The 27,913-nt window shown below is 45.8% G+C and overlaps 2 protein-coding genes across 3 annotated transcripts in view; one reads left to right on the forward strand and one right to left on the reverse strand.

Annotated features, from left to right (window-relative positions):
* The window catches only part of chlsn (cholesin), an 83,993-nt gene that overhangs the window by 36,195 nt on the left and 19,885 nt on the right, over positions 1 to 27,913 (forward strand). The gene's annotated exons all lie outside the window — the stretch shown is intronic.
* gpr146 (G protein-coupled receptor 146) lies at positions 6,252 to 27,871 on the reverse strand. 2 transcript variants are annotated; one of them, XM_066689076.1, is made up of 2 exons: positions 27,500 to 27,871; positions 6,252 to 9,414 (listed from the first exon to the last, which is right to left on the reverse strand). In XM_066689076.1, the coding sequence occupies exon 2, from the start codon at positions 9,370 to 9,372 to the stop codon at positions 8,371 to 8,373; it is 1,002 nt and encodes a 333-aa protein (XP_066545173.1). In that variant the 5' UTR covers positions 9,373 to 9,414; positions 27,500 to 27,871; the 3' UTR covers positions 6,252 to 8,370. The 2 variants fall into 2 exon arrangements, with proteins under 2 accessions (XP_066545173.1, XP_066545172.1); XM_066689075.1 differs by lacking the exon at positions 27,500 to 27,871 and adding an exon at positions 17,406 to 17,602.

Below are 27,913 nucleotides of genomic sequence, written 5' to 3' on the forward strand. Positions count from 1 at the left end.
TGCGATTATTCGCAAATGGAAGAAACACAAAATAACTGTCAGTCTCCCTCGGTCTGGGGCTCCATGCGAGATCTCACCTCGCGGAGTTTCAATGATCATGAGAACGGTGAGGAATCAGCCCAGAACTACACGGGAGGATCTTGTTAATGATCTCAAGGCAGCTGGGACCATAGTCACCAAGAAAACAATTGGTAACACACTATGCCGTGAAGGACTGAAATCCTGCAGCGCCCGCAAGGCCCCCTGCTCAAGAAAGCACATGTACAGGCCCGTCTGAAGTTTGCCAATGAACATCTGAATGATTCAGAGGAGAACTGGGTGAAAGTGTTGTGGTCAGATGAGACCAAAATCGAGCTCTTTGGCATCAACTCAACTCGCCGTGTTTGGAGGAGGAGGAATGACCCCAAGAACACCATCCCCACCGTCAAACATGGAGGTGGAAACATTATGCTTTGGGGGTGTTTTTCTGCTAAGGGGACAGGACAACTGCACCACATCCAAGGGACGATGGACGGGGCCATGTACCGTCAAATCTTAGGTGAGAACCTCCTTCCCTCAGCCAGGGCATTGAAAATGGGTCGTGGATGGGTATTCCAGCATGACAATGACCCAAAACACACAGCCAATGCAACAAAGGAGTGGCTCAAGAAGAAGCACAGTCTCCAGACCTTAATCCCATAGAAAATCTGTGGAGGGAGCTGAAGGTTCGAGTTGCCAAACGTCAGCCTCGAAACCTTAATGACTTGGAGAGGATCTGCAAAGAGGAGTGGGACAAAATCCCTCCTGAGATGTGTGCAAACCTGGTGGCCAACTATAAGAAACGTCTGACCTCTGTGATCGCCAACAATTGCTTTTTTTCTGTTTTTTTTTCTGTTATTCTGTCTCTCACTGTTAAAATACACCTGCCATTAAAATTATAGACTGGTCATTTCTTTGTCAGTGGGCAAACGTACAAAATCAGCAGGGGATCAAATACTTTTTTCCCTCACTGTATGCCGCACGTGAGAAAAACGCGTAAGTGGGAATAATTTTAATATAATCACTTCCTGACAATTAAACTGAGATCAATGTGTCACAAAATATTTTAAGTGAAGTAGGAGTCATCAGTAGGCTATCTAACTTCCTGAAACATGGAAAACTTCACTTCGTATAGGGATACGGATTAATGAATCTAATACCTAAATAATCATTAGCAACTTCCTGTACTGCGACACTGCATTGCGATGGCACACTAGCCAACACCAAATGTTCAAGCTAGACCCCTACAAAGCTGTGCATGATTCAGGTAAGTCGGGTAGAAAAGCAACCCCAACATTAATTAAATTACTTTTCTGGGGTCTCTAACCCTAGTGTGGACCAAAATGTAATGCTAGGTTTTTTATCTAAATTTAATTAACCTACATATGACCGTAGACCATTGCAACCTTAATCTGCCCATCCCTAATGTAAGATTAGCTGGGGCGCATTTCCTAATTTAGGATGTTCCCAAAATCCTAAGACCACACACAAGAGCTCGGCAAAACCACGGTTCTGTACGGAAAACTGCAGAGATTTAGATCTGGTAACTGTGGCACGTGGCCTGCTCTCTGCGGTTTCTGAAAACCCACACTGGACAATTACCAATTCTGGGGAATTGGTTCACGCATTCGTTCCTTTTTGTAACTGAAGCCGAGTTGGAAAGAATAATGTGAACAGGTAGCACTGGGTTTAGGGCAGCCTGATTCAATGGCCGGACTTCCCTGTGGCCACCAGATGGCAGGCCTGTGTCACTCACCAGGGTCTGTGCGTTCTGTGCCGTTAGAGGCAACAAATTCCTGAGTCTTCGAGCCAGAGTCTAAACTGATCTTTCTCTTGACATTAAGTGACACTCTGTCTTCAATGTGCTTTTTTCTTTGCTCACCTGCGGGTTCAGAGGGCACTGACCTCAGGCAGCGCAGATCAGAGGGAGTGTCTGGGGTCTTTGTAACAGGACTACAAGCCCCGGTGTTTTATATTAGCTGGTTTGATGCCAGAGTTGTCCAGGGTGCACCGAGCACTTCTGTCTTTATTTATTACGTTGCCAGAATGCACTCGAGTGTGTCTGTGTGCCAGAGGGCCCGCCCCTCTGACCTTCCCCTCGACTCCAGAGCTTCCCAACATCCTCCCTCCTCTCATGAACAGATTCCTCTAATTCTGTGTCACGGTGCACAGTAAGCTTGTTAGACGGACACTAGTGTGTGTTTCAGTCCGGCGCGGTCACAATGAGAGCCACAGAGCTCTCGGAACAAACGGAGCAGGCGTTACATAATCTCATTTTGCAAAGGAGCGCGGTCATCTACTCAACAAGATCGCTGCCAGACTATTGTATAATAGGCCTGTCGCTGAGATTATCTGCAGTGAGTTAATGTATCCAAAGTAATAAATCATCTAACACCACTCAATCTGGATGCGCTGCAGCCAGACGTTTCTTTTTGGGGGTTGTCGTAGTCCGGTCCTACTTCTGTCCTGGATGCCATAAAAAGAGGTCACCTACGCTGAGACCCTACCATTGAAACTGTAGTGGAATGTGATCCCACATACACAAATGTGATTTAATTTCTCACTTAGTCTTAAAAACTACAACAACAACAAAAAAATCTGACACGCAGGGGGAAAATAAAAAGCCACAGCTAATGAATTCTCCCAGCAGCTTGCTGAGTCAGTTCTGATATGTGTAAATTTGCAGGATTTAAATGTTTTTCTAAGGGGGGAGGTCACAGGGTTCCTGTGTGTGGTTTCGGAGATGCTTTGTGTGGTCTTCGGCTGTCGTGGAATCGACAAATTGAAGCGATTGTCCAACGAGTGGAGAGCGGCAGCTGTAGTGTTACAGCTCTTTCATCTGATTTCCATCGGTTAACCACAGAGGGGGGGATAGGAGGCTGAACGAGGGGACTGACTCTGGTACATTTTGTTTTTGCTGACACAGCTATTGTTTTTTTTCCCTCTTTGTCTAGATTTGTAAAAAGAAAAACGAAATGTAGCTGGCACACTGTGGGAGGTAGATTGGGTTTCACACATCTGCTGGGCCTGATTTCCTCTCTGCAGGCAGGAGGGCCTGTTTTTGTTATTTGTGGCGGTTTGACAATGGAGCCCGTCACGATACGTTCGTTATTGATGATCAGAGAGAGCGAGGAAGTGGGCAGCGTGGCTTTTCACACTGCCGACTTACACCTGTAGTAGGACTGGAAGCACTGGAGGTCAGCTGTTCTGGTCGAGTCCAGGGGCCGTTCTGAATTGGCTCTGTTTAGTCTGTCAGGGACCCTCAGTTTGACTGTCTAAATGGGATTCTGTGATTGGCTGGCTGAGCTCCGTGCTGCTTGGAACTGTGGGTAGCTTGTGGTGATATTTTAGGCTGACGTGCGCCTGTGAGGAGCTGCCACCGGAGCCGAGCAAATCATCTTGGTGCCCGGTCTGGTGCGAGTCTAAGTCAAACTGCCTCCTCCACAGCAGTCGTTGCTGCTCGGTTGAGCTGAACCTGTTCTAATGACTTGATGCAAGGCACCGCTTCCTCCCGCTCCCTATCCAACTATCCAACAAGTTGACATGAAGCCGGCTGTCCTTCCTCCTCGCGCTGCAGCTCTTGGCCCTGGCCGTGGTGTTGTTCTGTGTTTCCAGAGGATGTGTGGGATTTAAAATGAAGGATGTCGGTGACGGCCAAGCTAAATATTTAACATACGATCAGCAAAGCGAGTGCGACAGCGGCCGGATCGCTGCTACGGTGGTCTTGTGTAACGCCAGCGCTTGAAGCGTTTCCCTTCACTGTAATGTCTTGACCGTGCTGAAAATGCACACGGTCAGACTTCAGTACTGATTTATATGATATGCTGCCGTTTTTATTTTTTACTTTTTTTTTTTTTAACAGAGATGGCTGGCTACGTTGTTGATTTGAGTGGGGGGATGAAATGCTAAACATGGCAAGACGTTCTCGAATGTTCTCAAAGCTGTCGTCTTCCAAGCGGCTCTCGGCCAAGATATAATTTGCGGCTTCTTCTGCACAGGCAGTTGTAGCTGAGACGCCACAAATAAAAAGCTACACTGTAGAAACGCAGCTCGAATGTGTGTGACGAGGGAGAGAGAAGGCGAGCTTGAGCTGCTTAATTGTCTGTAATGGTACCTTACCTCTTTAATTACATGATTATTTGGGATGTCTTCATATTTGTGTAGTGTCTGTGTGCTTGAATCACTGGGATTGAGATATATTGTTCCTAAAAAAATAAATCCTAGTATAATTGTATTCATAGGAACATTTTATGTTATGGCCTTGTCAAATGACCTGAATTTATTGCTGTCGTTGTCGCATCCACATTTTGCGCTGCTGCACGCAGATTGCAGCTAGTGGCACAGAAGGGCTTTTTTCATGTCTCAGGGATGCGGAGAGGAGTCGCTGAAAACCCAGTGACTGCGAGGTATGCTGGGAGATAGCAATAGCGATGTACACCGAAAGCTACGGAGCATCCATTAGTGAATTGTGGGAGAGCAGTAACAGCTGATTATGAAATGCTTTTTTTTTGCGAGTAGACTCTCCTAAAAGCAGATTAAAAGACTGCCCTCGATGCACTAATGCTTTCTTCTGGTTGGGCTTAAATTTCATCCGTTCTAAAGTAATTACAAATCTGGACTGAGGCAGTTTCAGACGAGGATGTAGTGAAATTAAATGGATACAGGACCACAGTGTGGGCCTGAGTCTAACACAATCTACAATCATAGTTTATCATTTAAAAATCATGTGGAAGTACTTCTTTTATGCAATGCTTTATTTTGGCGTGACGTCTCTGTCCCCCAACAGAGGTCTTCTGTCTGTGTGGGGCCAGCGTGGGTGTTTCTCAGCTGATTATTGTTGAGCAACAAGTTCCACTGTGACGTGTCTGACGTCTGAACGATTCCCAGAATGCCTGGAGTGCATTGTCACGGATGAAGGACAGTCCTCCCCACCCCACATTCACTTCAGAAACTGGTGACTGACTCGCCCTGTCCCTGTCCCTCAGTGCTGCCGAGCTGCAGGGCGCATCCCCTCGTTATAACAGCCATGGGAACAAACCTCAGGGATGGCGGAGCCCCGATCTAAATTTGGGAGCGCGTGCGGTCGTGTCGGCGCAGCAGATGGGCAACGAGGCCTAATTAAGCAGCGAGGGAATGCTTTGTGTGGTTTTTCGTCTATAATGTTGGCACCATTCGAAGGCTTTGTGCCGGTACTGGAGAGAGAGAAAAAAAAAAAAAAAAAAAGCTCGGCATCAATTGAACAAACATTTTTTTGAAAAACGTTTCCCTCAGGAATTTCCGTTTGTCAGATGTATTATGTGACCGGTGTGGGGCACTAGCTCTCACAGCACCGTGCGTATTAGTTACAGTTTAGCAGATCAGCAACTAGAATCTAGTATTCGGCAGAAATGGGGGGTGAATGTATAATATCAGAGCTTCTGCTGCTTTAGGAGTTGTGCAACATCAATCAGTGTATATTGTTTATAAAATGATTGAAGTTGTAGGCCGCACACCTGAATTAAACATCTGACGTGTTTATCAGACTGTTTGATCGGTATTAAAAGTGCAAAGCCATTTCCATCTGAGATCAAACTCAGACTTAAATACAGTATTCACACAGGCTTGGCAGTCATGTAACAGTGCTCAGAAACAGCCCGGGCACACTGCTGCTTTTGCATCATATTTACAACCGTCATTGAAAGTGCTGGAGAAAATTAACCAAAAAAGCAAAACAAAACAAAAATAATCCTTTCAGCAACTCATGCCTCTGTGAATGGAGCCCATTACGCCCGTCTTGTATTATTTAAAATAACATTTTCAATGGCTACTGTTTTAACACAGAGGGCTGACCCTATTCAAACTCTCCAACTCAGCCACTGACGGTAATCTCCAGAGGATCTGTCCGGGACTGGCTTCCTGTTGTACTCGGTGAAAATTTGACGCCCATGAAGCTTTCCTTTTCCCATCCGGGTCTGTGCGGTGGCCTGCCAACCTGCAGGGGGGAAAATGTAGACCTCTGGCAACTGCCAAAAATGGAAAGTGCACCATTAAAATAGTTTTTCGTGGACTTTTGGAATTGGACACTTATGTTTATTTTCATATGCTCTCATTGTACCATAGAAATGCTATATATCACGATACAGAATTATCAAATGTCATGATACAGAATGATTGTATATCATGGAGAGATGGGAACAGAACAGAATGGAGGGAAAAATCAGTGTAGCAAAGAAAACCCAGATAAAAGCACAGTGTTAAATATTCCTGTTAGTTTATTGGTTTGACAGTCTTGGACTCAGTATAGGTTTAGTATATCATCAATACTAAGGTATCTAAATAGATCTCTGTGAGAAAATAATACTGTAGTTTTGAAGGTCGTTCTCTCGTAAGTTTCTAAGGTACAATATATACAGACACTTAATATTGTATATTCACACAATAGCCTTTACATTTTTTTATTATTACATTAGAAGGTAGCTTAACTTCATAAAAATTAAATAAATTCTAAACTCTGCTGACATAAGTGGGTTTAAAATACTATTTGTTTTATTCATACACACATATACAGTACTTTTTGTTTTAATAATAAAAAATATAGATCTATATATTTTGGTACAAATATCGTGTAAATTTATATTGGCTCACACATCATAAACGCGGAAGACGGTGTTGCCGTCTGCGGTGCTCGGGATCAAAGATGGGCTGTACCATGTGTGGATTTCGGCAGGGTGGCACTTGTCGGGGGTACCAGGTCGTAGAATCCAGAGCTCCGAAAGTTCAAAGGCCAGAGCTGAGCGGATGAAAACAAATAGTAGCCCAGATTTCTTTATAGAAGCACTGGTTATGATTATGGCATTGCATACGACCAGACATTATTGATCATTGACATTAATCTACTGGGACTCTACACACGACCTGGGGTGCTTGGAAGCATCTGTGGCTGTGAATCGTATGGGACTTGTCTTTTCGATCGTATCACAAAGGCAGTCCATAAACGAGTGATGTTAAAATAGACTCTTCAAAGCAACGTGCTTTTATATATCATACCGGAGATGCTGCACACTGCACACAATGTTTTACTTCAAGTGATCCTGATCAAACGCATGTCACACTCAAGGTGTTATCCCACAGTGTGTTGCCCTGAGCTATTGGACCCCTTTACCAAAACCTCACTGTAATGGCAGGATATTCGTTCCCCAGTCAAAGTGTTCTGCTGTCATCTGCAGGACTTTGATCTCAGGTGAAGCAATGATTAACAAGGCGGGGTGTCTCCTTCGAGCGGTGGCCCGTGTTAAAATATTCAGTCTGTGTTTTATGCGCTACTGTGAAGCCTTCGAAAAGATTTCACCACAGGCAGCTTTCCGTGCAGCTGTGTGAGAAGAGGCTGCCGATTATTTCAAGTTATATTGAGGGGATTGTGGTTGATGCATAAATGAACACATACAGGTGGCCCTCTTCTAGAAAGAACAGATGAGGTGTATAGTTGTTATTTTATATCATTATTTCATGGTATCTTTACATTTTCTCCTGGATCGAACGACTTAATGATTAAAATCTGACCTTAAAGCACAGAAGTTCCTCTGGCGTAGACGGAGGAGAAGAACGCTACCAAAATCTGAGTACTGTATATTTAAATGACTTCACAGCGCTATAAATACATGGAGGTTCATATTGTGCAGAGAACAATAGATCAGAGAACAGATCGCAAGACCGCAAACGGGCAGGTTTTACACCTCCTCGAGGCCTCTTGGCAGCAAATAATAACAAATCTACACCTCAGACTTCTTTCAGGAAGAGTACACCTATGCCAATCCAGACACTTGATGAAAGTGTATTTGTTGTGCGAGGTGGTATTTAATATCAGGAAACACAGGCTACTACTTTTGCTGCTGTTCAGCCAAAACACACTTTAGCTTGTAAGAATATTCCTGGGACACTGAGAAAATCCTACATAAATCCCTTGGGTAGAAACTGAGGTAAATGCACGACCCACTTGAGACACCAACAGGTGTGGTGTTTATCTTCTCCAAGACTTGATTGTATGAGGGCGGGACACAGTAGGGCAGGAGACCAGTGACCAGATATCAGTACAACAGCGAGTGGGGAATCGATTGCTTCTTAAAAGCATGCATGGACATGGCTTTAAGTGATCAATACAACCGGTCCTTCTTGAGTCGCCACCTCAGACACAAACACAAACAGAGACGGTAAAGTTATAATGCCCAAAGTCGTGCATCAAACACGCCACTGATCACGAGAAACCTGTTGACGCGATACTGGTCCCAGATTCTCCTTAGGAGCCTAGAAGACGCTTTTTGATTTTAATCGCAGACACTCCCTCTCCAGTCTGACGAGCAGCTGTGAGGGCCGGCCTTACGTGACCACCTGCTGAACCACGGACCGCTCGTGGGAGCAGCCCCGGTCCCCACAGTGCAGCTTCTTGAGGAGCCGCTGGAGCTTGTGCGAGAAGTTCTTGTTCATCCGCCAGTACATGAGCGGCATGGCGAAGCTGCTTGAGAATGCCAGCAGCTCGGACAGATACCTCACGAAGTAATAGGTGGTGATCTGCGGCCTGTTGAGGTACTTCCCTTGCACCCCGGACAGCGTGTGCACCAGCAGGGTCGTGTAGTACGGGGTCCAGAGCACGAACTGCACGCAGACCGAGGTCAGCAGCAGCCGGTGGATGGACGGGTCCAGCCGCCCCGAGTCCTGGTCCAGAGGGGTGGACTCCTTCCGAATGCGCAGGATGAGCACGAAGGCGTAGAAGACCGCGATGGCCGGCACCACGTAGCCGATGAACATCATGATGGCGTCGGCTGCCTCCTTGTTCTGCATCTTGGAGCACTCGATGATCTTGTTGGACACGTGGTTGCACACGTAGAAGAGCAGCGAGGAGAAGCTGGTGAGCACCGCGCCGCCCCAGATGAAGCCGCACACATGCTTGGTATTGTAGACGCTGGACATGTATGTCCGTGGCAGCGCCCGCTCAATGTAGTAGTCTAGGCTGAGCAGCGTGGTGGAGTACATGATGACTAGGGAGGAGATGTTGAACAGGATCAGCAGGGTGATGTAGATTTCATTGTTGTATTCCCACATGGGCCAGCGGGTGTAGCTGGGGCCCAGCAGCTCAATGGGGGCCACGATGTTGAGCACCAGCCCGGCAATGGCGATGTTGACGAAGTAGACATCCGGCATGGTCATGGACACCTTGTTGTACAGGTTCACCACCACCAGCAGGGCGTTGTAGCACAGGCCCACGGGGAAGCAGATGATGAGGTAGATGAGGGAGAAGACCGACAGGACGAGGCCAAAGTCCTGGCAGAGCTTGTGGTCCAAACTGTCATCTGTCTCGTTGTAAAGCATGCAGCTCCACATAGCGATCCTCCTTCGGGGCTCGGGTTCTGGTCACTGGTTCAGCTGGAACGAGACGGGGGACACAGGGTTAAACTTCAGTACGACTATGAAGATCAGACTTATGCTCCACGATAAATGGCCATCCATAGTTGCTGTCAGTAACAGTTGCCGTCTGGAAATTTCTTTATCTACAGTATTTTTCAGTTTAGTTTGTATATAATTTATTGCCAGCTACATGTCAAGGCGCTTCCCTTTTAATTTTTTAAAAAGAGAAGGTGGGAAGAGAAATCGGCTGGCAGAACTTTCCACTTGGCTTTCAGAAATCCTGCAGAAAAACGGAAACCAGGACTTTAATGGCTTCAGTGTGTGCATGATAAAAACCAATCTGACTGTCTTGACAACAGTGCCAGCAGACCTGCAGACAGTGTTATACGATCTGCCCTCTCACAGTAATTACAAGCAGTCAATTTCATAAACTCCGCAACAGCATAAGGTCCTGTATCTACATGCTGAAAAAACAGTAGAACATTTATTTTTATTATATATATTTTAGTTTTGTTAGGAAGTTTCCCCCCACAGAGAGGTGCTCCATTAAACCTACACCTTGTGCTGACGTTCACCTACAAGAGGATCAAATAAAATCCTGCACGCGCCCTCACTCTTTTAACTGCCTCTGGACAGAAGAGACATTATGCTTACCATAATTAACATCATTCTACCTCTGAAATGTAAAAGTGTGTGTGTGAAACAATGTACTGAACACCTCTCATTGGACATGCCTCTCCTGTTGTGTGCTCTACTGCTAACCCCCGACACAACGCAAGGGGCTTGTTCATGGCACTGCCGCACTAAAACCCAGTCCCGCCCCTCACTTTCCGTCTGCCTCTGAGGGGGCACAGCGTGGGGCTTTCTGGGAGGCGCTGCACTTGTTTTTCCCGGCAGTTAAGGAGTCATACTATATTGCATTTTCTCTTTCGTGCTTGGCTTGGCAAGGGTTTTCTGGCCGTTCCTCTCACAGCGAGTCCAGCCAGCTTTAGCGCCACTGGAGAAGCCACGCCCCCCTGTGCTCTCCTTCAGAGCAGGGCTGTGGAATCCAGTGGCTGATTTCGTTGTTGTTCTGATTTATAGCAAAGGAACTTAAAACTCTGCTTGGGATCAATGATGAGTGAACGCATGCTGGAGTTCACCAGGAGGTCATGGAGGGAGTGGGGGGCTGAGGGGAGCCAGTGGTTTGCCAGTGGTGTGATACAGTGCTCCAGCAATGACCCCTCTTAGGCTTAAGCAGATAAGATCATATCTGTAGAGCATTCATTAAGAAAATAAATCTGCGTTGGGTTTTTGAATCGTCTGACTAGAAAACCGTACAGGAGGTCACTTCTAACTGCCCGCTTGTGTCTTTTGTTTTGGTTGAATTTAAGTAGCTCTGTGGCTTCCCGCCCCCCTTCCTTCCACTGCAGTGATTCGTTCTCAGAGCCTCGGCTTGGGAATTGTCAGTGTTCATTAAGGAAAACCGGACCCCACTGAGCAGCATTACAAACACGCGAGTTGATGCGACGTGTGTAATGTTTACCCCTCGGTGTCCGTTAACCATGGCGTGGTAGCAATCGATTTCTGTGTATCGCTTCCTCCCACGTTCCCGGCTGTACACAGACCGATGGCTATAATTCCGTAACGGCCCCTGGTCTGCGGTTGGCCCTGGGTAGCAGTCGGCAGCGGGAAGATGCTTCCGTTTGGTTTCACGGCGGAGCCCTTTGGCAACGCGCTGCTCAGACTGCACTCAAAACACACACAGCACTTGGCCGACAACAGCTTGGAGTCTGTGCTCTTTTGGAAGCTGATTTGGACGCTGATGTGAAGGGATTTGGGGGCCTGGAGGGGAGAAAGGGAAGGGGAGGCGGGGTATTTAATTACCCTTTCAAAACAGTCCCCGCCCTCAATCCCTGAGACAGGTGTAAAGGCCTGGCCTCTGCAGGCATTGCCAGGTGAGACGTCGTGGTGCTTGCGTTTGAAAAGGAAGCAGGCAGATGTCAAGGAGAAGGATGGTCACATGCTCCTCCACTTTGTCGCGGGGTGGGTGTGGAGGGGGTCGTTAGTGCGTGTCTGCATTGAGGTACAAGGCTTGACTTTTTATTTTAGTCTTTTCATTTCAAAATACCATGACAAAACATCATGCAAGTCTGAATATTAAAGTCTTCCTGAGAATTTAGAGCTGCAACGCCCACCGCTTGCAGATGCAGGCACTTTCTACTGTACATTTACACATATTGCACTTCCTATAGATATAGATAGATAGATTAGATATGTATATAAGATTGTAACTGGTCAAATTCAAGCTGGAACTGGAGTCGAGTGGTAGGAACTATCCAGGAATCTACATTGTTTGGCTCAAATCTACTGCGGTAAAACTGTGGCTACTGCAGTATTCCTGGACAGAAACTCTGCAGATGTTTTCTTCTCGGCATCTGTGTCCTATGATCTCTATCGTTTTCCATGTGATCAAGGTTTTTCTCTCCATAATCAGACAGTGCAGGCGGGATGTTACACTGCCACAGAAATGCTTACATTCAAATATCTCTGCAAAGTAACCAGGCCTCGACAATCGTGAAATTAAAACGCAAAGGGGGATGGAATGAAACGAGAGTGCAACTAGATTCTAGATTCGGGGGTTAAACCCTGCCGCCACACCTACGTCCTTTTAACCATGGTGACTTTAATGGAGCTGGAAGTCGCCACCCACGAGGCCCGCTCCCGACATTCGCAGCGAGATGTCAAACGAGATATAGTCGTCAGTTTTCTTCTCCTGCACAACGAACCATCTCAGTGTAACCCACGAGTGGCCTTGAAGTAATTCTGCGGCCGCTGTATTGCTGCAACTGAGGGTAATACAACTGGAAAAACAATCCTTTGTTTTCCTTTTGATAAAGGAATGCTCAGTCAGCCTTTAAAAAAAAAAAAAAAAAATCTGGGAAAGGTAATTGCTAGATTTGCTAAATATTTATTCTTCTAAATTTAGAATGTGTCAGGGTTGGGTTTCTATGTACAGTGCTATATTATGGTATAATTATCTAATTAAGGTGGGAGGAGACATTCTTTATTTTAACCCGTAATGGAAAATCACCATTAACAGGTAAGGAGTCATAGCCACATTAGATAATACCCATTTTCCAAAGAAGGCGCTGCACTTAAATGACTTTACACCAACCATTGCCCAAAATACAGCCTTAATTTGCGGTCGGCTCCAACTATTTAGCAAAAGTAGCTGGTCTTCCTCAAGACATTTTCTCGGCGTTACAGGAACTGTTCATTTGTGCATGCCGTGCGCTTATAAAAACTGCATATTTAGTTTTGTGATGAACGTTTTGGTGTAGCTTTTAATTGTTATTTTTAGGCCAGACAAAAGTGTTGTACTTGAGTAAAGAATTTCACAATAACAGGAATCTGAGAAACCGTCCTGGGTTTTTAGAGAAAATATTTAGGGAATCCTCTTCAGAAGAGCCTTTAACTGTATATATATATTTTTTTTTACTTGTCTTAAGCCTCAATTTAGTTTTGTTTGTTTTAAAGAGTCTGTTAATGTATGTTTAAGTATAACTGCTCCTTGAAAAAACATTTAAATTATTACCTATAAAATTACAATAGATTTTTTTTTTTACCAGTCAAGACTTTTACTGCAACACTTGCAGGGATTTCCATTTAGCTCCTTACCCCCGAAGCATCCTTTAAGGCAAAGTACCGCCCATTGTGTCCACAGCTCTTTTTAACACAAAAACTAATTAATCTGTAAACTGACCGCAGAACCCTTAGAGCTTTCTGCTCTCACTGCAGCAAAACCCATGAAGAAGCTGGGCTCTGGAGCATTACTGAAGCGGACAGGTTTGCACACACCTGGGATATCCGGCCCTCTGTGCGATTCACTGGCTTACGGTCACAAAAGGTGCACTGGAGGCCGATCACACGAGGGCATTCCGGCAGTGAGGGACCTCTCCGTCTCCGAGGTGTTTTCCTACAGAATCTCTCTATAGTACTGGGTCATCCCAGCGCTCTCCCCGTGTGCTCTGTCACACAGTACATACAACAGGTGTCTCTAGCACACACCCACGCTGAGTCCTGCTACATAAAGAATGACCATTTGCTGGAACGGGGGTCCTTCGCTGGTTTAGCTATTGGAACGTCTAATCGGAGGAATTCCGGAGAATCGGCAGAACATTGAGCACGCCCAGTTTGCACATTCTAGCACAAGTGGACTGTTTGATTCCTTGTTGGGTTTTTTCTTCTGCTCTTTCAACGAGCTACACCACAAGTCCCCACACACAAGCTGGAGAAATGAAATCTGCTGTAAAGCACTGCAGGCAGGGATTATATTGACATGGACATTATTCTTCACAGTTTCAATGGCAGCATCAAAACTTACATTAACCGAGGAAGGCCTAAGGCATGGGTGGTCAGACCCGGGCTGCCATCCTCTTTCTTTTGCTTCCCCCAGACGCCACACTGGGGCTCCGGTGATGTTAATGCTACCCTGCTGCAGGGCGGCTTATTTCAAAATAAGCAGCTCTGCGGAGAACGCCTTGACGGGGCTCTTGATGCACTCCTGCACAATGTGTGTGTCTTTTCAAAGACGGAGGAGAACCAGATTCTTACAAATCCAGCCTGAAGGTATTTTAGAAATCTTTTAAAGGTTCAAAAGACTGTTTCATGTTCTGTCTTCAGAGAGGGTGTTTGAAGTCTTGGATGTGAAAGAGTCGTCGTCTCTCTTACTAATAGGGACCAAAAAGAACTGCATTTGAAATGTATTCTGTGATTCTAAATATAGCTATGTAATAGTTACTCCTCCTCAGACTGGCAGGTATCGTAATTATTTTTCTCGGGTGCCTCCATTGTGTTGGTTTTGGAGCGGATTCCTCTCAATGACGGCCTGTCGCCACACGTCTACTGTCCTCAGAGAAACTGAGACAGCTCTGTCTCAATGAGTAATATCCTGATATTGAGAAATGCCAAACAAGCACACAAGCGTGCTCTCCACATTACTGGCACTCTTCTTATTTGGAATTGAATTGGGGGGGGGGGGAACGAGGGCTCTGCCCTTACCCGGATGCTGTGATGTTCTGTAGACATGAATGTGGTCACGTTCTCCTCTACAGTTACAGTTGATGCTAACAAAGTTGCAACCTTAGACTCTACCTGTGATTATAACATGTAGGCATAGGAGGTGCCTTTTCAGAAACAAACATTTTGACCTATTAATATAACCTGTGAACAATATACACTGATGCATATTGCTCGTGCTGCCTGTGAAGTGCTTGCCTGGTCTTAAATAAACCCACGAGAGAGACCTTGGTGGGTTTTAGCGTGTAAGGGATTACATGTGAAGTTATCTTCCTATAATTATGACTGTAATGTGATCTCACCCATATTTTAAATGTCACTAAATGCACAGACATGGGTTTAAAACCCAGTTATTTAGATACTCTGCCTCTGCTTGTGGTGGGGAATCTGCAGGTGTGCCAGAAGATGCACTGAAAGGCTTAATTGTACAGCAAACAAGGATGTACTGAAGAAAGTAGTAAACAGGGCAGGAATGCAGGCATAGGGCGATGTATTTAAAGATGGCCTTTTAACTCCGAAAATGTGCAATTATGCAGTCATTTTACATATGTTTTGTATGGCAAAATCAGGATTGCTTTGTATTGATAGATCAGGCTGAGGATTATATCAAGGACAGTCTATATCAAGACACACCCCTCATCACACACTACTGTTTACTTTATCTGTAAAATCTATTACAGACTTTGTTCCATAGTTTCCCAGTAAATCCCCACCCTGTAAAACCCCATACATCACTGGAGATTCTGTTGTTCATTCAGTGTTTCCCCTTTTGCCACATTTATAACATTTAGCACCCAAGTTTCATTTGCATTTTCATTTCTCTAGACCGTAGCTGACTATTGTCTTTTGTTTCCCTGGATCACAAGCCCTTGGAACACTGCTTGCTCAACCCGCAGTATATTATGTTCAAATTTGATTTTATAATCACGGTTAAGTCTGAGATGAGACAACATTATCTTCTCGTTGGGTGCCAAATGTCTGGCTCAAATCAGAGGGTGAACTGATCAAAGCAAAAAGATGTTGACTATTTAATGGGAAAATGAGATAATATGCTATTTATGTAATCCAGTATACCCAGATTCTTTACCACGCTTTGATATGAATCCCAGTGTAAGAATTGGGCTTGAACAGCATGTTATGCACTACTTTCATATCACCTTACATTAATGCAGAGCCCTGTGTTAAAGGAGGCTCTGTGATCACTGTCCTTTTGTAAACAGTGCTCTGAAGGGAACGCAACCCTAGTCTCTTTGTGTGTGTGATATTGTGGAGTTGTATGGCCCTGCATTCACTTCAGAGCAGAATATGTCAATAACACATTTTCCTGAAATTAATCTTGCCCTGTCACAACACAGATTTATGTTGCACTTTATAGCCAGTCGGTAAGCAATCCCTCACGTGCGGTGCAGTGTAGAGTATGCTATAGAGGCACACAAAACCAGAGAGAAAGTCTTTAGGGTAGGGTGGAAGGAACCCGTCAGCCCATAGGCGTTTCCAACTGCATTGTCCTCCATTTCGGTTTCGGAACAGGCTTGTTTTGGTGCACAGGTTGAGCAGATGAAAATGTAATTTTCTCTTTGTGTGAATCTATATGTAGTCATGTTTCTATAGCATTTAAGTCTGCATTGTGCTGCAATTTCACACAGTAGATTACTGGTATTAATAATGAATCCAACAAATTATTTAAATTAAAAATAATAAATAAGTATTATATTCCACTGGGGAGAAATGGTTTTAACAAGCTTCAGATGATGATGATGATGATTATTATTATTATTATTATTATTATTATTATTGACGTACCTAAACCAAACGGGTATTTCCCTATATTAATGATCTTTGGTGGACTTAATTACATCTTTTCTTTTTGGGAGGGGTGAGACCTGGTGAAAATCGTGAGCCATGGAGTGTTTTGAAAGCATGTTCCCTAATGCTGAACAGCGCCAGTTTACTACACAGTGACGTCACAGGCAGAGTTTACGGTCACGGGTGACCACATGTTTTTACTGCATGTTAGACACACACACACGATGTGAAAGTTTGTTTTGCTCCTGCCATGGTTCTGACTTATACTATTTATCTACATTAGGGAGCAGGAGTGTGACTTTTGTAGCTCATGATACTTTGCCTCCCCCCGCCCTGCTCGGACTTTTCTCCGGACTTTTCCTTCTATTATTTAAGACTTTTAACCGCATTGAAATGAAACCTGATCGCATATGCCAAAACCACCCCACTCAGCAACAATGCGGGATACAGTCCCCGATCCCCTTCATCGGTGGTATTAAATGGCACTTCGGCCATCGGAGAGTACCCAGTTCTCCGTGCCAGGGACGGGCTGGCTAACTCGATACATGTATCTTTTCAGATGAAAGCCCTTGATACAGTATGGGAGACAGTCACAAAGAAATGGGGAAAGGTGTTAACAAAAAGAGATGTGTGAAGTTTACATTGTCACTACTAGATCAGAAACGGACTGTGTGAATGGTTACAGTGCTTCAGAGATCTTATTGCAGATAGATGGCATTGTATGCACCGTGCAACTGTTTCCAATCTGCTCAAAGCCCTCAAATGTCAATCCACTGATATATATCGGCGATCAGGATCAAAAGATAAACCCCCGGCACCGACTATTGATCTGACGCAGCTGCCGACCGCGCACCTGTCCGGAGCAGCGGACAATCTGTAGTCCAGCACTGAATACACGAATCACATTTTTCATGAAATATTAATGTTTAAAACTGTTAAGTGCTATTGTAGCAGTATGAGTGTTTTCCACTGGAGCTGAATCAATGGGACTGTATGCCCCGTAGCCTTGGACTGGCTCGTTCTGGGGCTCCTTTAGAAAGCGGATCACTGCGCCGCCGATATGTGACACATCGGAATCGCGTTTTTGGACGAGTCTGGAGCCCGTCCGGCAGCATCGCCGGGAAAAAGCAACACAAACCCACCTGGCGAGACGCGGCGCTCCTCGCAGCAGCCCGGCCCGGCGTGGGGGTCGCACCCAAGTCCGGCGACATCGCCCGCAGTCCTCTTCCGAGGCGTGAAAAGTCCCACTTCCCTCAGCCTTCCCAGAAGCGCATCCCAGGACCGAGCGGGAGTGTGTGTGCGGCGCGGCGTCTCGGTGCCGCTGAACTCGCTGTGTGTACACATGTGACCCTCCCCACCCCCACGTCACCGCGCCGGGGCCCCTCTCGCGTGTGATTGGACGAGGCGGCGAGGGGGCGGGCCCTACAGCTGCCGTTTGTGTGTTTGGCAGCGACCCCCCATGCCCACCGCGGGCCCGGGGCTGAGTGGCCTGAGCGGGGGTCGGGGGGCATGGCTCCCCAGGGCTGCACGCCCGCTCCGGGGATGGGAAAGAGATGCTGCTGCTGCTGCTGTTAGTGTTTTTTTCTTCTTCAATGAAGTTGCTTTCTCTGTGCAGTCAGTATGGCATTGGTTTAGCTCCCACACCCGCAGCTTGTTTTAAATGCATCGCATACCCCACTGTGCAGATATGCATCCCCCCAAATATTGAATCATAGGTTTGTATTCTCTTACTTGATGGGGAGCTGTAATTGTAATATTTAAACACAGCTCCTCAGTTAATTAAGTATATATTTTACAGTAGTTTACCTCTAACGCTGATACAGTATTATAGTTGCTTGGCTGGTGGTATTATTATTATTATTATTATTATTAATACTATTTATGTATTAGAAGACGCCCTGGATAAGTTGCAGTTTACACAAGAAACGGTTTCAAAGTTTAGTTTAGTAAACTGGGACACTCGGAATCTTTTGATTATATAGTCTAGTGTCATAGAAAGTCATCTTTATGCTTTCTTCTTCACTGCATTCACAAGAATAAGTTCAAACCTGGTCAGTTTGCAATCCAAAATCAGACGCTTTCAACAGTAAACACGGGAGAATGTCTGTGACATTTTATAAAGGCTTGGGGGAAGTTCTTTAAATAAATGTTTTTTTAATCAATCAAATTCTTTGTCCAGTTAAATATCAGTTTTCTGCGTCAAAGCAGCAGAAAAAGCGTGATTTAGTTTTAAAAGTGAGAGAGAAGTGCAAGTGCACTGAGCTGGACATGGACCAAATCCAGCGATGAAATGTTTGACAATTTGAACGTAACAGATGTCTTATACTGAACACGACTAAATGAGAAAGTCTGTAATAATGTGTGCTGATTACCAAACTTATTTTGTTGTCGGACACTCCTTATGTAATGAAATAACATGTAGGAATGTTTTTATCTTGTGAAGAGATATCCCCCCCAACACACTCACACTTGAGTGAGCCTGGTTGTGTAAGCCGACCTAGATGAGAATGATGTCTGTTTTGACAAGGAGTGCAGAGTGTGTGGTGATGCGGTCTCACCCACCCACGGAAATGATTACTGTCCTGCTCTGAACAATATGAGGGCAAGTCAGGAAAACGTCTCCTCTTTAAATTAACAAAACACACGACAGATGCTTAATAAAGTGACTCCACATTTTGCTAAGAAGATTAAGGATGAAGGATGCTCAACAGTAAACACTTCACAGTTTTTGACCTACTTGTAACAGTCTGGCCTGTTTTTTTAATATGCAAACTGTTATAAACATTAGGTACCCTGTAATTGGACTTCATGCTTAATCAGCAAAATAAAAACTGGAACAAACATGTTCTGGCCACTACTAGAAGGATTTGTATCCTAAATATGCCACCGTACCCTCTTCAGTTCCTGTACGTGTGTAATGAGTTTCTGACCTAAATCGGGTTTTAAAATTGCTTGGCAACCTACTTTTAAAAGTGTTTTAAATTATTTTTTTGTTTATTGGAACCTTAAAAATCTGCTGCTGTGCTTTCTGTCTGTCCACTTAATCTTGATAACAGTGGAATATATATTATACATGTCCTGAAATATCCAGATCACCCTAGATTGAAAATTCCAGTTAGACCGTAGATTATTCAGAGTGTCTGTGTACTGGTCTGATCAACATTTGTTCAACAGATTGGCCTGGTTTTCTTAACTGAACTTCAGAATACTACTCTAAAGAGATATTGATTTAATCTGTTGCCAAAATGGTCTGTGCTTATTCTCCATGACTTCGATTAACTTTTCGATACAATTAATCTGATTCGGACAGTCGATACAGCTTTCGGCCAGTTTCAATTATCAGCTTTTTCATACTAATAAAGACTTCCTGTTATTCAGTGGAGACGGGGTGTTATTCATACAAAAGTGTTTTTTTTTTTGTTTTTTTCAAGCAAGTTGATTTTCATTTGTTTTTGCAAAAGATGCCAATGTTTATAGTTCAGTGTTTTATTAGGTAGCCTCGTGCAGCATGAGTCTCTCTCCGCAAAGGACTGAACCCGGGCTGAGATTGAACACGTTTAGCGGTTTTGACTCTGTTAAACAAACTTAATGAAATAGAAGGCCTCCCCCTCTCGTAAAGCCTCGTGTCGCGGTGGCGTCATCGGGTCTGCATTATCACACTGCCCCTGTGCAGCGAGTCTGCGGTGTTTGTGTATTTTTATCTGGTTTTAATAAAGAGGGGGGCTTAGGAACTTGCTATGTAATTTCCTGCTGTTCGTATCAGTGACGTAGGTGCGAGGACATCAAGAGGCATCAGGCAAGCAAGGAGCCGCTCTCTGCAGTCTCTGCACAATACCTGAGAGGGCTCTGCTGCTGCTGCTGGTGGTGGTGGAGACTGGGGGGGGCACTGCCCTCTGTACGTGGACTTTGGTAGTCCCGAAAAATCCTTCTCCAGCCAGGAGCCAAGCAGCTGTTGTCTTGCATGAACCATAAGACATTGAGGCATCTGCTTGAGTCACATTCCTAAAGTTGATGAGCAGTTTATGATTAGAAGGGGAGCAGAGAGGCAGGGAGTTGGGGGGGGGGGTGTTTAATTGATTTCTGTCTAGCTGCTGTTTACAGTCTGCTCTGGTGTTTTCAGAGTAAGCTGATTAAAGCTGACAGTCTGCACGAGAAAAAAACGCCAAAGAATTGAAGGCGGTTTAGTTGTGTGTGCGTGTCTATGCGTGTGTATGTGCACGGCAGTAAATTAAACGTAGTCCCGAGCAGGAGCCCACTGAGATCTCCAGTTGAGAGGTGAGGCCCATTAGCAGGGTACTGTCCTGCCGAATCCAGAGCAGGGCCGGAGAGGAGTCCTCCCTCTCCCTGCATTGGGACAGACCATATTGGTCATTGATCTGGGCTCTGTAAGAACAGTATGCATTCTGTTAATTACTTACTGATTTCCATCTCCCGTTGAGACTGTTTGTGGTATCGAGACCCAAAGCGGGGCACGACGCTGTGAGCTCACAATGGATATGCCACTTTGTCTTGTTGGGATATAGTCATCCCTTTTAAATAAGCGACTGCCTGCTCCCCAGCTCGGGCCGCTCTCTCTGCCGCTCGGGTTCGCATTAGTGCCGTCGAATTTCTCCGCAGGATTAAGTGTGGTTGTTACGCTATGTGGTATAAAAAAATACAAAAAAAAACAGAGGGCCTAAGCACACTGGGATTTTTGTGGTATGTACAAAAGGACCAGCTTAGTGTTGAGCCTTCTTAAAACATGAATAGGCTGTTCTATGGAGAAATACCGCAAAATAATTACGGGGCACGGTGGCGGTGCTAGTGTGGTTTAGGAAAAAAACAAAAACGGAAGAAAAGGGACACTTCCAGAAGGTGGTAATTTAAAATATTCTGTACGGCCAATAATTCAAAACACTCAGCTGTGAAAACCTTCCAGTGACTCTTAAATGCTTTAAAAAAATTGAATGCGTTTTTGAAAATACACGTTCAGCCAATACACGGCTTCCTCTCGTTTCTTCGCACCCACACCCACAAGACTGCGGAGCCCTGTATGAATATGCAACACAGACCTCACAGGCAGGCTTTGGTGTCGGTACTGTACAGTGTATTTCGCAGAGGTGATTGTCGAAGAGATAATGACAAACGGCCGTCCTCGGGAAAAGGAACCACGTCAGACCTGATGGCTGAGGGAGGCGATCGCACATTTAAAGCACGATTTCACTAATTTACTTATGCCGGATCTGTAATCTAACCCGTGTGTCTGGGAGGGTTCAATAGCAGGTCAAAGGAACCGGGCTATTTGCATGTCATGAGCGCATTGATTTGAATTGGAAAAATGCAAACTGAAGATCTGCCAGACCTTCCGCAGACCGAGGGAGTCCAGCTGGCTGTGCACATGTCTCAGAGTTGCAAAGCAGGCCAGAGTGGTTCTTGTCTAACGTGTAGCTTCTTGTCTAACCTGTGTTGTTTGGGGACCCTCATTAAAGATTATACTTCCCTTCACAGCATATTAAATGGGTTCACACCACGAGCCCGAGGGCAGTCAGTCTTGAACTACAAAGTTAAGGAAGCTTTACACGCCTCAGAGACGGCTGCTGATGAATTTCCAACCTGTTGAGAGGTTTTTGTTGTCTGTAACGAGAACGCGTTCCCCTCCCAGTAGGAATTCCTGTCATTCTAAGGTGTGAGCTGCGGTTTGTTATGACGGAAGGGGAGAGGGCCAAACCGCTCGGGCCAAAAATGGAAACCGAATGACATAAATGTGACACAAGACCGTACATCGATTCGAGCTGTCTTCGTGGAACAGTATGTCTGGCAGAGATGAGACTGCAGGGTTCCAGGAAGCAGAGAGTCAAGTGAAAACAAAACAACAACTCGTAGAGAAATGGTGGACGGGGTGGGAAACTGTGTCGCGGCCAAAACCTTATTTTACAAATGTCATGCTTGGGCTGTCTTTAGTTTTGCTGTAAATTTGGACATGGAATCGGTTTCTGACCAGGCCGAGGCAGGGCCTGTCCCATCATCAGACCCGTTCGATGGTGGAGTCCCTCTGTGATTTCACGTGGGCACTTCTCATATGTGCTTGTGTTCATTTAACACACTGCCTTTCTATGACCTCCATTGCAAGGAAGATATATGTTTTTAGAGAGGCAAAACCTTAAGATTTTTTTTTTTTTTTTTTTAAACTTCCCCTCCCTACATGTCTTCAACATGACAGATCTCAATAGGCATTATTTAGCATCCGGGGCCTCTTATCAGTGCGGCGTGTTGATAAGGGCAGAGACGCATGAGGGTGCGCTCAGAGCCCGGAGCGGAAATATGTCTGCGGCCGCTGTAGGAAGGGAGAGTTTATTTTAGTTCCCGTGTGCCCTTTCCCTGCAGCATCTGAGAGAGAGACGGATTAATGCGTGGGCCCGGCCTGTAATGCGCCCTTTATCCCCCAGCCTGCCATGAAATCTGTCCTATTCCTGGAAGCCACAGTCACTGTGCTATAATGCGGTGGCCTACTGCCACCTTATCTAAAGTCACTGGAGACTGTGGACGTGTGGTAATGGCGAGATCACAATCCGAGATGCATGAAGATGTCAACTTGTCCTGCTGCAATATTGCCAAGCGCCCGCAGCAGGTGAAGTTGACTTCTTGTCTGGGCTCTTTGATGCTGTCCGCTGGGCTTCCTGACATGCAAGTCATTCCCAGCCTGCCTCTTGTCTGCACATAGCTGTGTAAGTTCTCCTTTAATTTCCAGTTTTCCGAAGGCACGGCAGCTTCTGATGCTCATTGTGTGACACCTTGGAAACCACATTCAACGCTGTGCTTCTGTTGACAGCAGCGTCCACAAAGGATCAAGAGCAGACAAGGAGAATTGTTTGTCCAGGTGTCACAATGCAGGTCCGGATGTTACAAAGCCGACAGACTGGCAGCGCTCCGCCCCAGCCCTGACGCTCGGGCTTACTCTTGGGTGGGGTGCCGCTGCCTGCAGTGTTCTGTTGTTGTGCGTTTAACTCATAGGGATGCTCACATTTCTGTCTTCTCAATCTTCTCAAGCTAAGCCGCCGTGATTGAAAGACGTTCCTGTCATCCCTCTCGCAGCTGCGGTGACGGCAGTTCCTGGCATGCACGAAACCTTTTCCTTTTTTTTTTTTTTCTCTCTTTCATTCCTCCGTTTTCTTTAGAAGCGTTTGTCTGGAAGCCTGTCAGAAATCAACCGGTGTGGTGGAAGCCGATATGCATCTCAATTTAAACGCTCCTGCCCTCATTTCAAGGCAGATGTTGATGTGCCCGGAGATCCAGGAGAGCAGGTTTCACTTCGGTGACGATGCAAACCTGGCCAGAACAAAACCCTGTCAGGGGGCCTTCAATTCAGAGATGTCTCAAACTCATGGCAAAGTCTTGCAGCTCTGGTAATCAATAGAAAAGGGGTTCAAAAGTCATGCAGAGGCACAGTGATCTTTTCTGCAGATGCATGCGAAAACACCAGCAAGGAAATGTGATCCTTGGTAAAATTACAAGTTATTGCTAGTGCCCAACCACCACTGCTGCTGCCCCCCGCCCCCCCAGCCCAGATGGGTGGCCTATACCCCCTCTCTCGTCATCCTACTTGGCAGGGGGGTTTGCTTTATTGCACTGAAAATGCCTTCGTGAAACAAATGTTTGAATTTGTTTCTGGCATCGAAACCACCAAGGGATCCTGAGGTTTAGGTTTTTTTGGCGCAAACTACAACCTTCAGAAAAGCTGCTGTGTGTGTGTGTGTTCCTTGTTTTCGTGTAGGATGCCCTTATTCAGCCAAGCATACAGGCAGTGGCTAGGCGATACCGGAGCAGTGATAATTCATCATTAATAACATCATCATTTGGACAGAGTGTGGTATTCAGTGCACTTCTCTGCAATGGCTTCAGTCCTCTCACAGTCGGGCCTCTCGCGGTGAAAGCAGCCCAACACCCTGAATAAGGTCACATGGTTATGTCACTCATGTGGCCATTGTGTTGGTCCAGCTTTGAACCTTTCCCAGAACTCGGGGGAAGGAGAAAGTAGTGAACACTAATCTATTCAGCCGGCCGGCCGGGAGCCGCCGCAGTCCTGTCACACAGCTGACGCGCGTAAGGAGCTTTAGCGATGCAATTTAGAGGCCTGCACTGGATTTACATTCCTTGCTCTTTGATTGGAATCGAGGCAGCGCTGCGGATGTAGTTTGCTTTATATAATTCCAACATGTGAAAAAATAGAGATGTGTGTGTGTATAATATAGCACTGCGAATACAGTACAGCAATGTATGTCCGTGCAGTTACCACATCTTCAAATGCAGATGCTCTTCCCTCTCAGCTCTTGGCAGATTTCATGACGGGCTGAGCGAGGCTTCGGGAGGCCTGTGTGTATCTGGTGGGATTTGTGACAAATTGGGGGAACCGTACTCCACCCAGTATCATGTTGCCTGGTGCACACATATGGCAGGGCCTGCTCTGGCAGAAGCCATCTGCATCATAATGCTCCCATCAAGACCATATTATAAGCAGTCGGTCTAGATCTGTACATTGTGGTTTATTCTGTTTTTTTTTTTTTCCTTATGTTATGTTTTTAATATCTTTTAGCCCGCTCTGACCCTGGCTGATGTTCAAACTTCGCATTTTACTTCTCCAAAACATGAATTGCGTTAGTCTCGAAACATTATGTATGTTTAATTCTGTGTCACCGGTCGAGTAAGCTGCGAGGAAAGGATGTGTGCGGTGATATTACAAAATGTCGCCTGTGAATTATCCGTCACATTAGATGTATTGGAACAGGGCCGAAGGGGAAATGACGATTCTATTTCAGACTAGTGTCTGCCACGAAGTGAGTTTTTAAAAATGATCTCTAAAATCGGATTATAATACTTTAAACAGAGCTGGGATATATAGCTCCACACGAGAGTCTCTGGCATTCGAACCCTTGCAATAACAGGAAGGGGCTCATTTTGAGTGAAACTACACCGTGAACGTCCTGTGAATGGGTTCCATTCTCCTCTGGATCGGACCCACGTCAGATCAAGACTGTTTTGTTGTTCTAGGACATCATAGGTCCCCTTCTGACAGAGTGCTCCGTTCTGTGCATAGGAAGGATGTGGGCCTGACTGATGTAGCCCTTCAGGTACAGCCCCAAAGGAATAGGCAGTCATGGAACAGGAAACCCCTTCTATCCCGGGTAATTACAGCATGTTCTGGGGATCGGGGCCCGCGTGTTCTCCTGTGTAAATATTCTCCCGAGCACACAGATCCAGCCCGGTTGCTCTGGTGTAGATAATCCAAAGCAAATATTGAGGAGGGGAGCTCCACACGTTCGCAAATAGTTACCATATGCAAAGCACATTTTAGGTGCGTGGTTTGAAGTGGAGATGAATGAAAGGGCGGAGGTCCCAGGGCCCGTTTCACAAGAGTGATTTACGGGGCCGTGCCAGACCAGTGGCAAGGGCTTCGTGAAACTTTCTGCAGGCCGGTGACATTGCATGATTGTTTCCCTTCGAGCCGGGAAAGCTTGGCAAGCGCACGGGCAAGGACCGAATTTAATTGCGGAGGTTTATTCTCAGTGTTAACATCTCATAATCCGTTCTGCAGATGATGCTGTGCTTGCTACAATTTCACGAACAAACGAGCAGGATCATGGATGCATTATTTTTAAGTGTGTGCATTGCTGATCCAGAAGGAGGGGTACCTGCAGCCCTACAGTCGGTCAGATAATCATTATGACCACACAAGTGCTGTAAGTTTCATTTTGAAGATGCTTCTACTGGCATTCGTACATTTAAAGGCTCATACCAGAGGGCATGTCTTGGGTTGGAGTTTCCCATTTGAATGTTTCAGATTCTGAGAAGTCGGCGCAATGAGTCCGGCAACATGCCAACACATGATCTTAATTCTTTGATGGAGATGACATACATTCCTACTGTAAATCACTGGCACCTCATCTTAAACGGCAAGGAGCTTCCAGAAAATGAAAGCTAGATGACGTGACTCTCCGTGTGTCGTAGCAATTGTCCATCGGTCAAGGCCGTTCATCCTTGCAGATGCTTCCTGTCTGATGTCATTGCATTACTCTGTGGTTGTGCAGCCCTGCTTCTTGCTCTTTTAGATGGCAGACCCTTGCTGTCTTAAGCCCCAGGACCTCAGGAGTCATTGATCTTCCTTCCTCACTCGCAGGCCACAAATGGTGTGCCAGCTGTCGTTGTGTCCCGCAGTGCTCAAGAGCCCCTCTCGCCCGGGACCAGGCAGACGTGACCTAGAAATGGCCGGTGCTCCAGCCTTGGCAGGAGTAAACAAACACGATTGTAGTGTTTCATTTCGGCAGATTCGGCATCTGCACGCACTCGGGCTGGGGGAGGGGGCCGGGGGTGTGTGAACCGGTGAGAAAATGCATTAGTCTGTAGGCTGGAGACCAGTATCGCTACAGCTAGATTAGTCTGCGTTTCATAACTTCCCTGTGTTATGAAGAGCTGTGTCCCCCCCCCCCCCATATCGGACGGATCCCTTGCCTGTGTCCTGTGAGGATTTTCTGTTTTATTAACCATTCTGCAACTGTTAGAATTATTCCCTGGAATAACGTTCTGTAGCTAAGGATCTGTCATTGCTGTTGTTTAACATGACAGAGGGAGACTTCATATCAGTACAGAAGCTGCTGACTGTTGAGTGAATAACAAAACACAATATACACACACTTCCTCTGAGTGAAACCATTATAAAACACAATCCAGAACCAGTGACCAGCTGTACCTTCAGTGTCAGCTCCTTTTTGTCCAGAAGATATTGTACTCAGACTAATGATTAAAATACAGATTCTCAAATGAACAAGTGTTGAAAATATTGTAAATAATAATAGTGATACATATTTATTGCTTAACCACAACCCCAACCCAAACCCAAATGTGATCTTTAGCTCAAGCTGCCGATCAATTTTTTTACATAATACCCATTTACAAAGCAACCCTAACACTCGCAATTAGCTGAGCTTTAATGGGAGCTCTGACTCTCACCCTAGCTTGGCCCCGACCCTCAACCCGATCTCAATGCTCTCTGAACCCGAACTTTCCTTGTGGTCCAAACCTCAACTTGAAATGCTTCAGTATTGCTCCACAGCAGCCCAAATATAATACAGAGACCAATTACCCTCCTGAAGTATAAACACAAATAGGAACATATCAGTTCAATAATAAAATAGAACCTCTCTTTATGAAACCCACCCTGTGAACGATGAGCTGTACAGAATCTCATCACGGCAGACCCTCTTACCTGGACCTGCCTGTTCTCAGTGGCACCGCTCCGCCGCCAGCTGGTGTCTGAAGGGGAGTGCGTCGGCGGTGCCGGTGGTAGAGCAGAAATCTGCGCCGTGCGTCCGAGCTCTATCCTGTGTGTGCGGGAGGCTGCCTGTTGGCTGGAGATGGTCCATGTTTGCTTCCTCCTCCTTTCACCCTCGCACTGCCCTTTCCTGGGAACTTCATCACTTCTGAGAAGCCTGCAGCCATGCACTTGTCACACGTCTTACCAGCCCTCCCCCCGCCCCCAACCTCGTACGAGGCCCACGCAAAACCAAAAATTGAACAATGCGACAACCAGACTCAGACCTGCCAGACGGAGTCCTGCAGGAAACACTCGGCACTGTCGTGTTCTGAGCTTCAGCCGTTCTTGTTTGTGTTTTTTTTTTTT

This window comes from Amia ocellicauda, chromosome 17 (assembly GCF_036373705.1).
Source record: "Amia ocellicauda isolate fAmiCal2 chromosome 17, fAmiCal2.hap1, whole genome shotgun sequence".
NCBI lineage: Eukaryota > Metazoa > Chordata > Actinopteri > Amiiformes > Amiidae > Amia > Amia ocellicauda.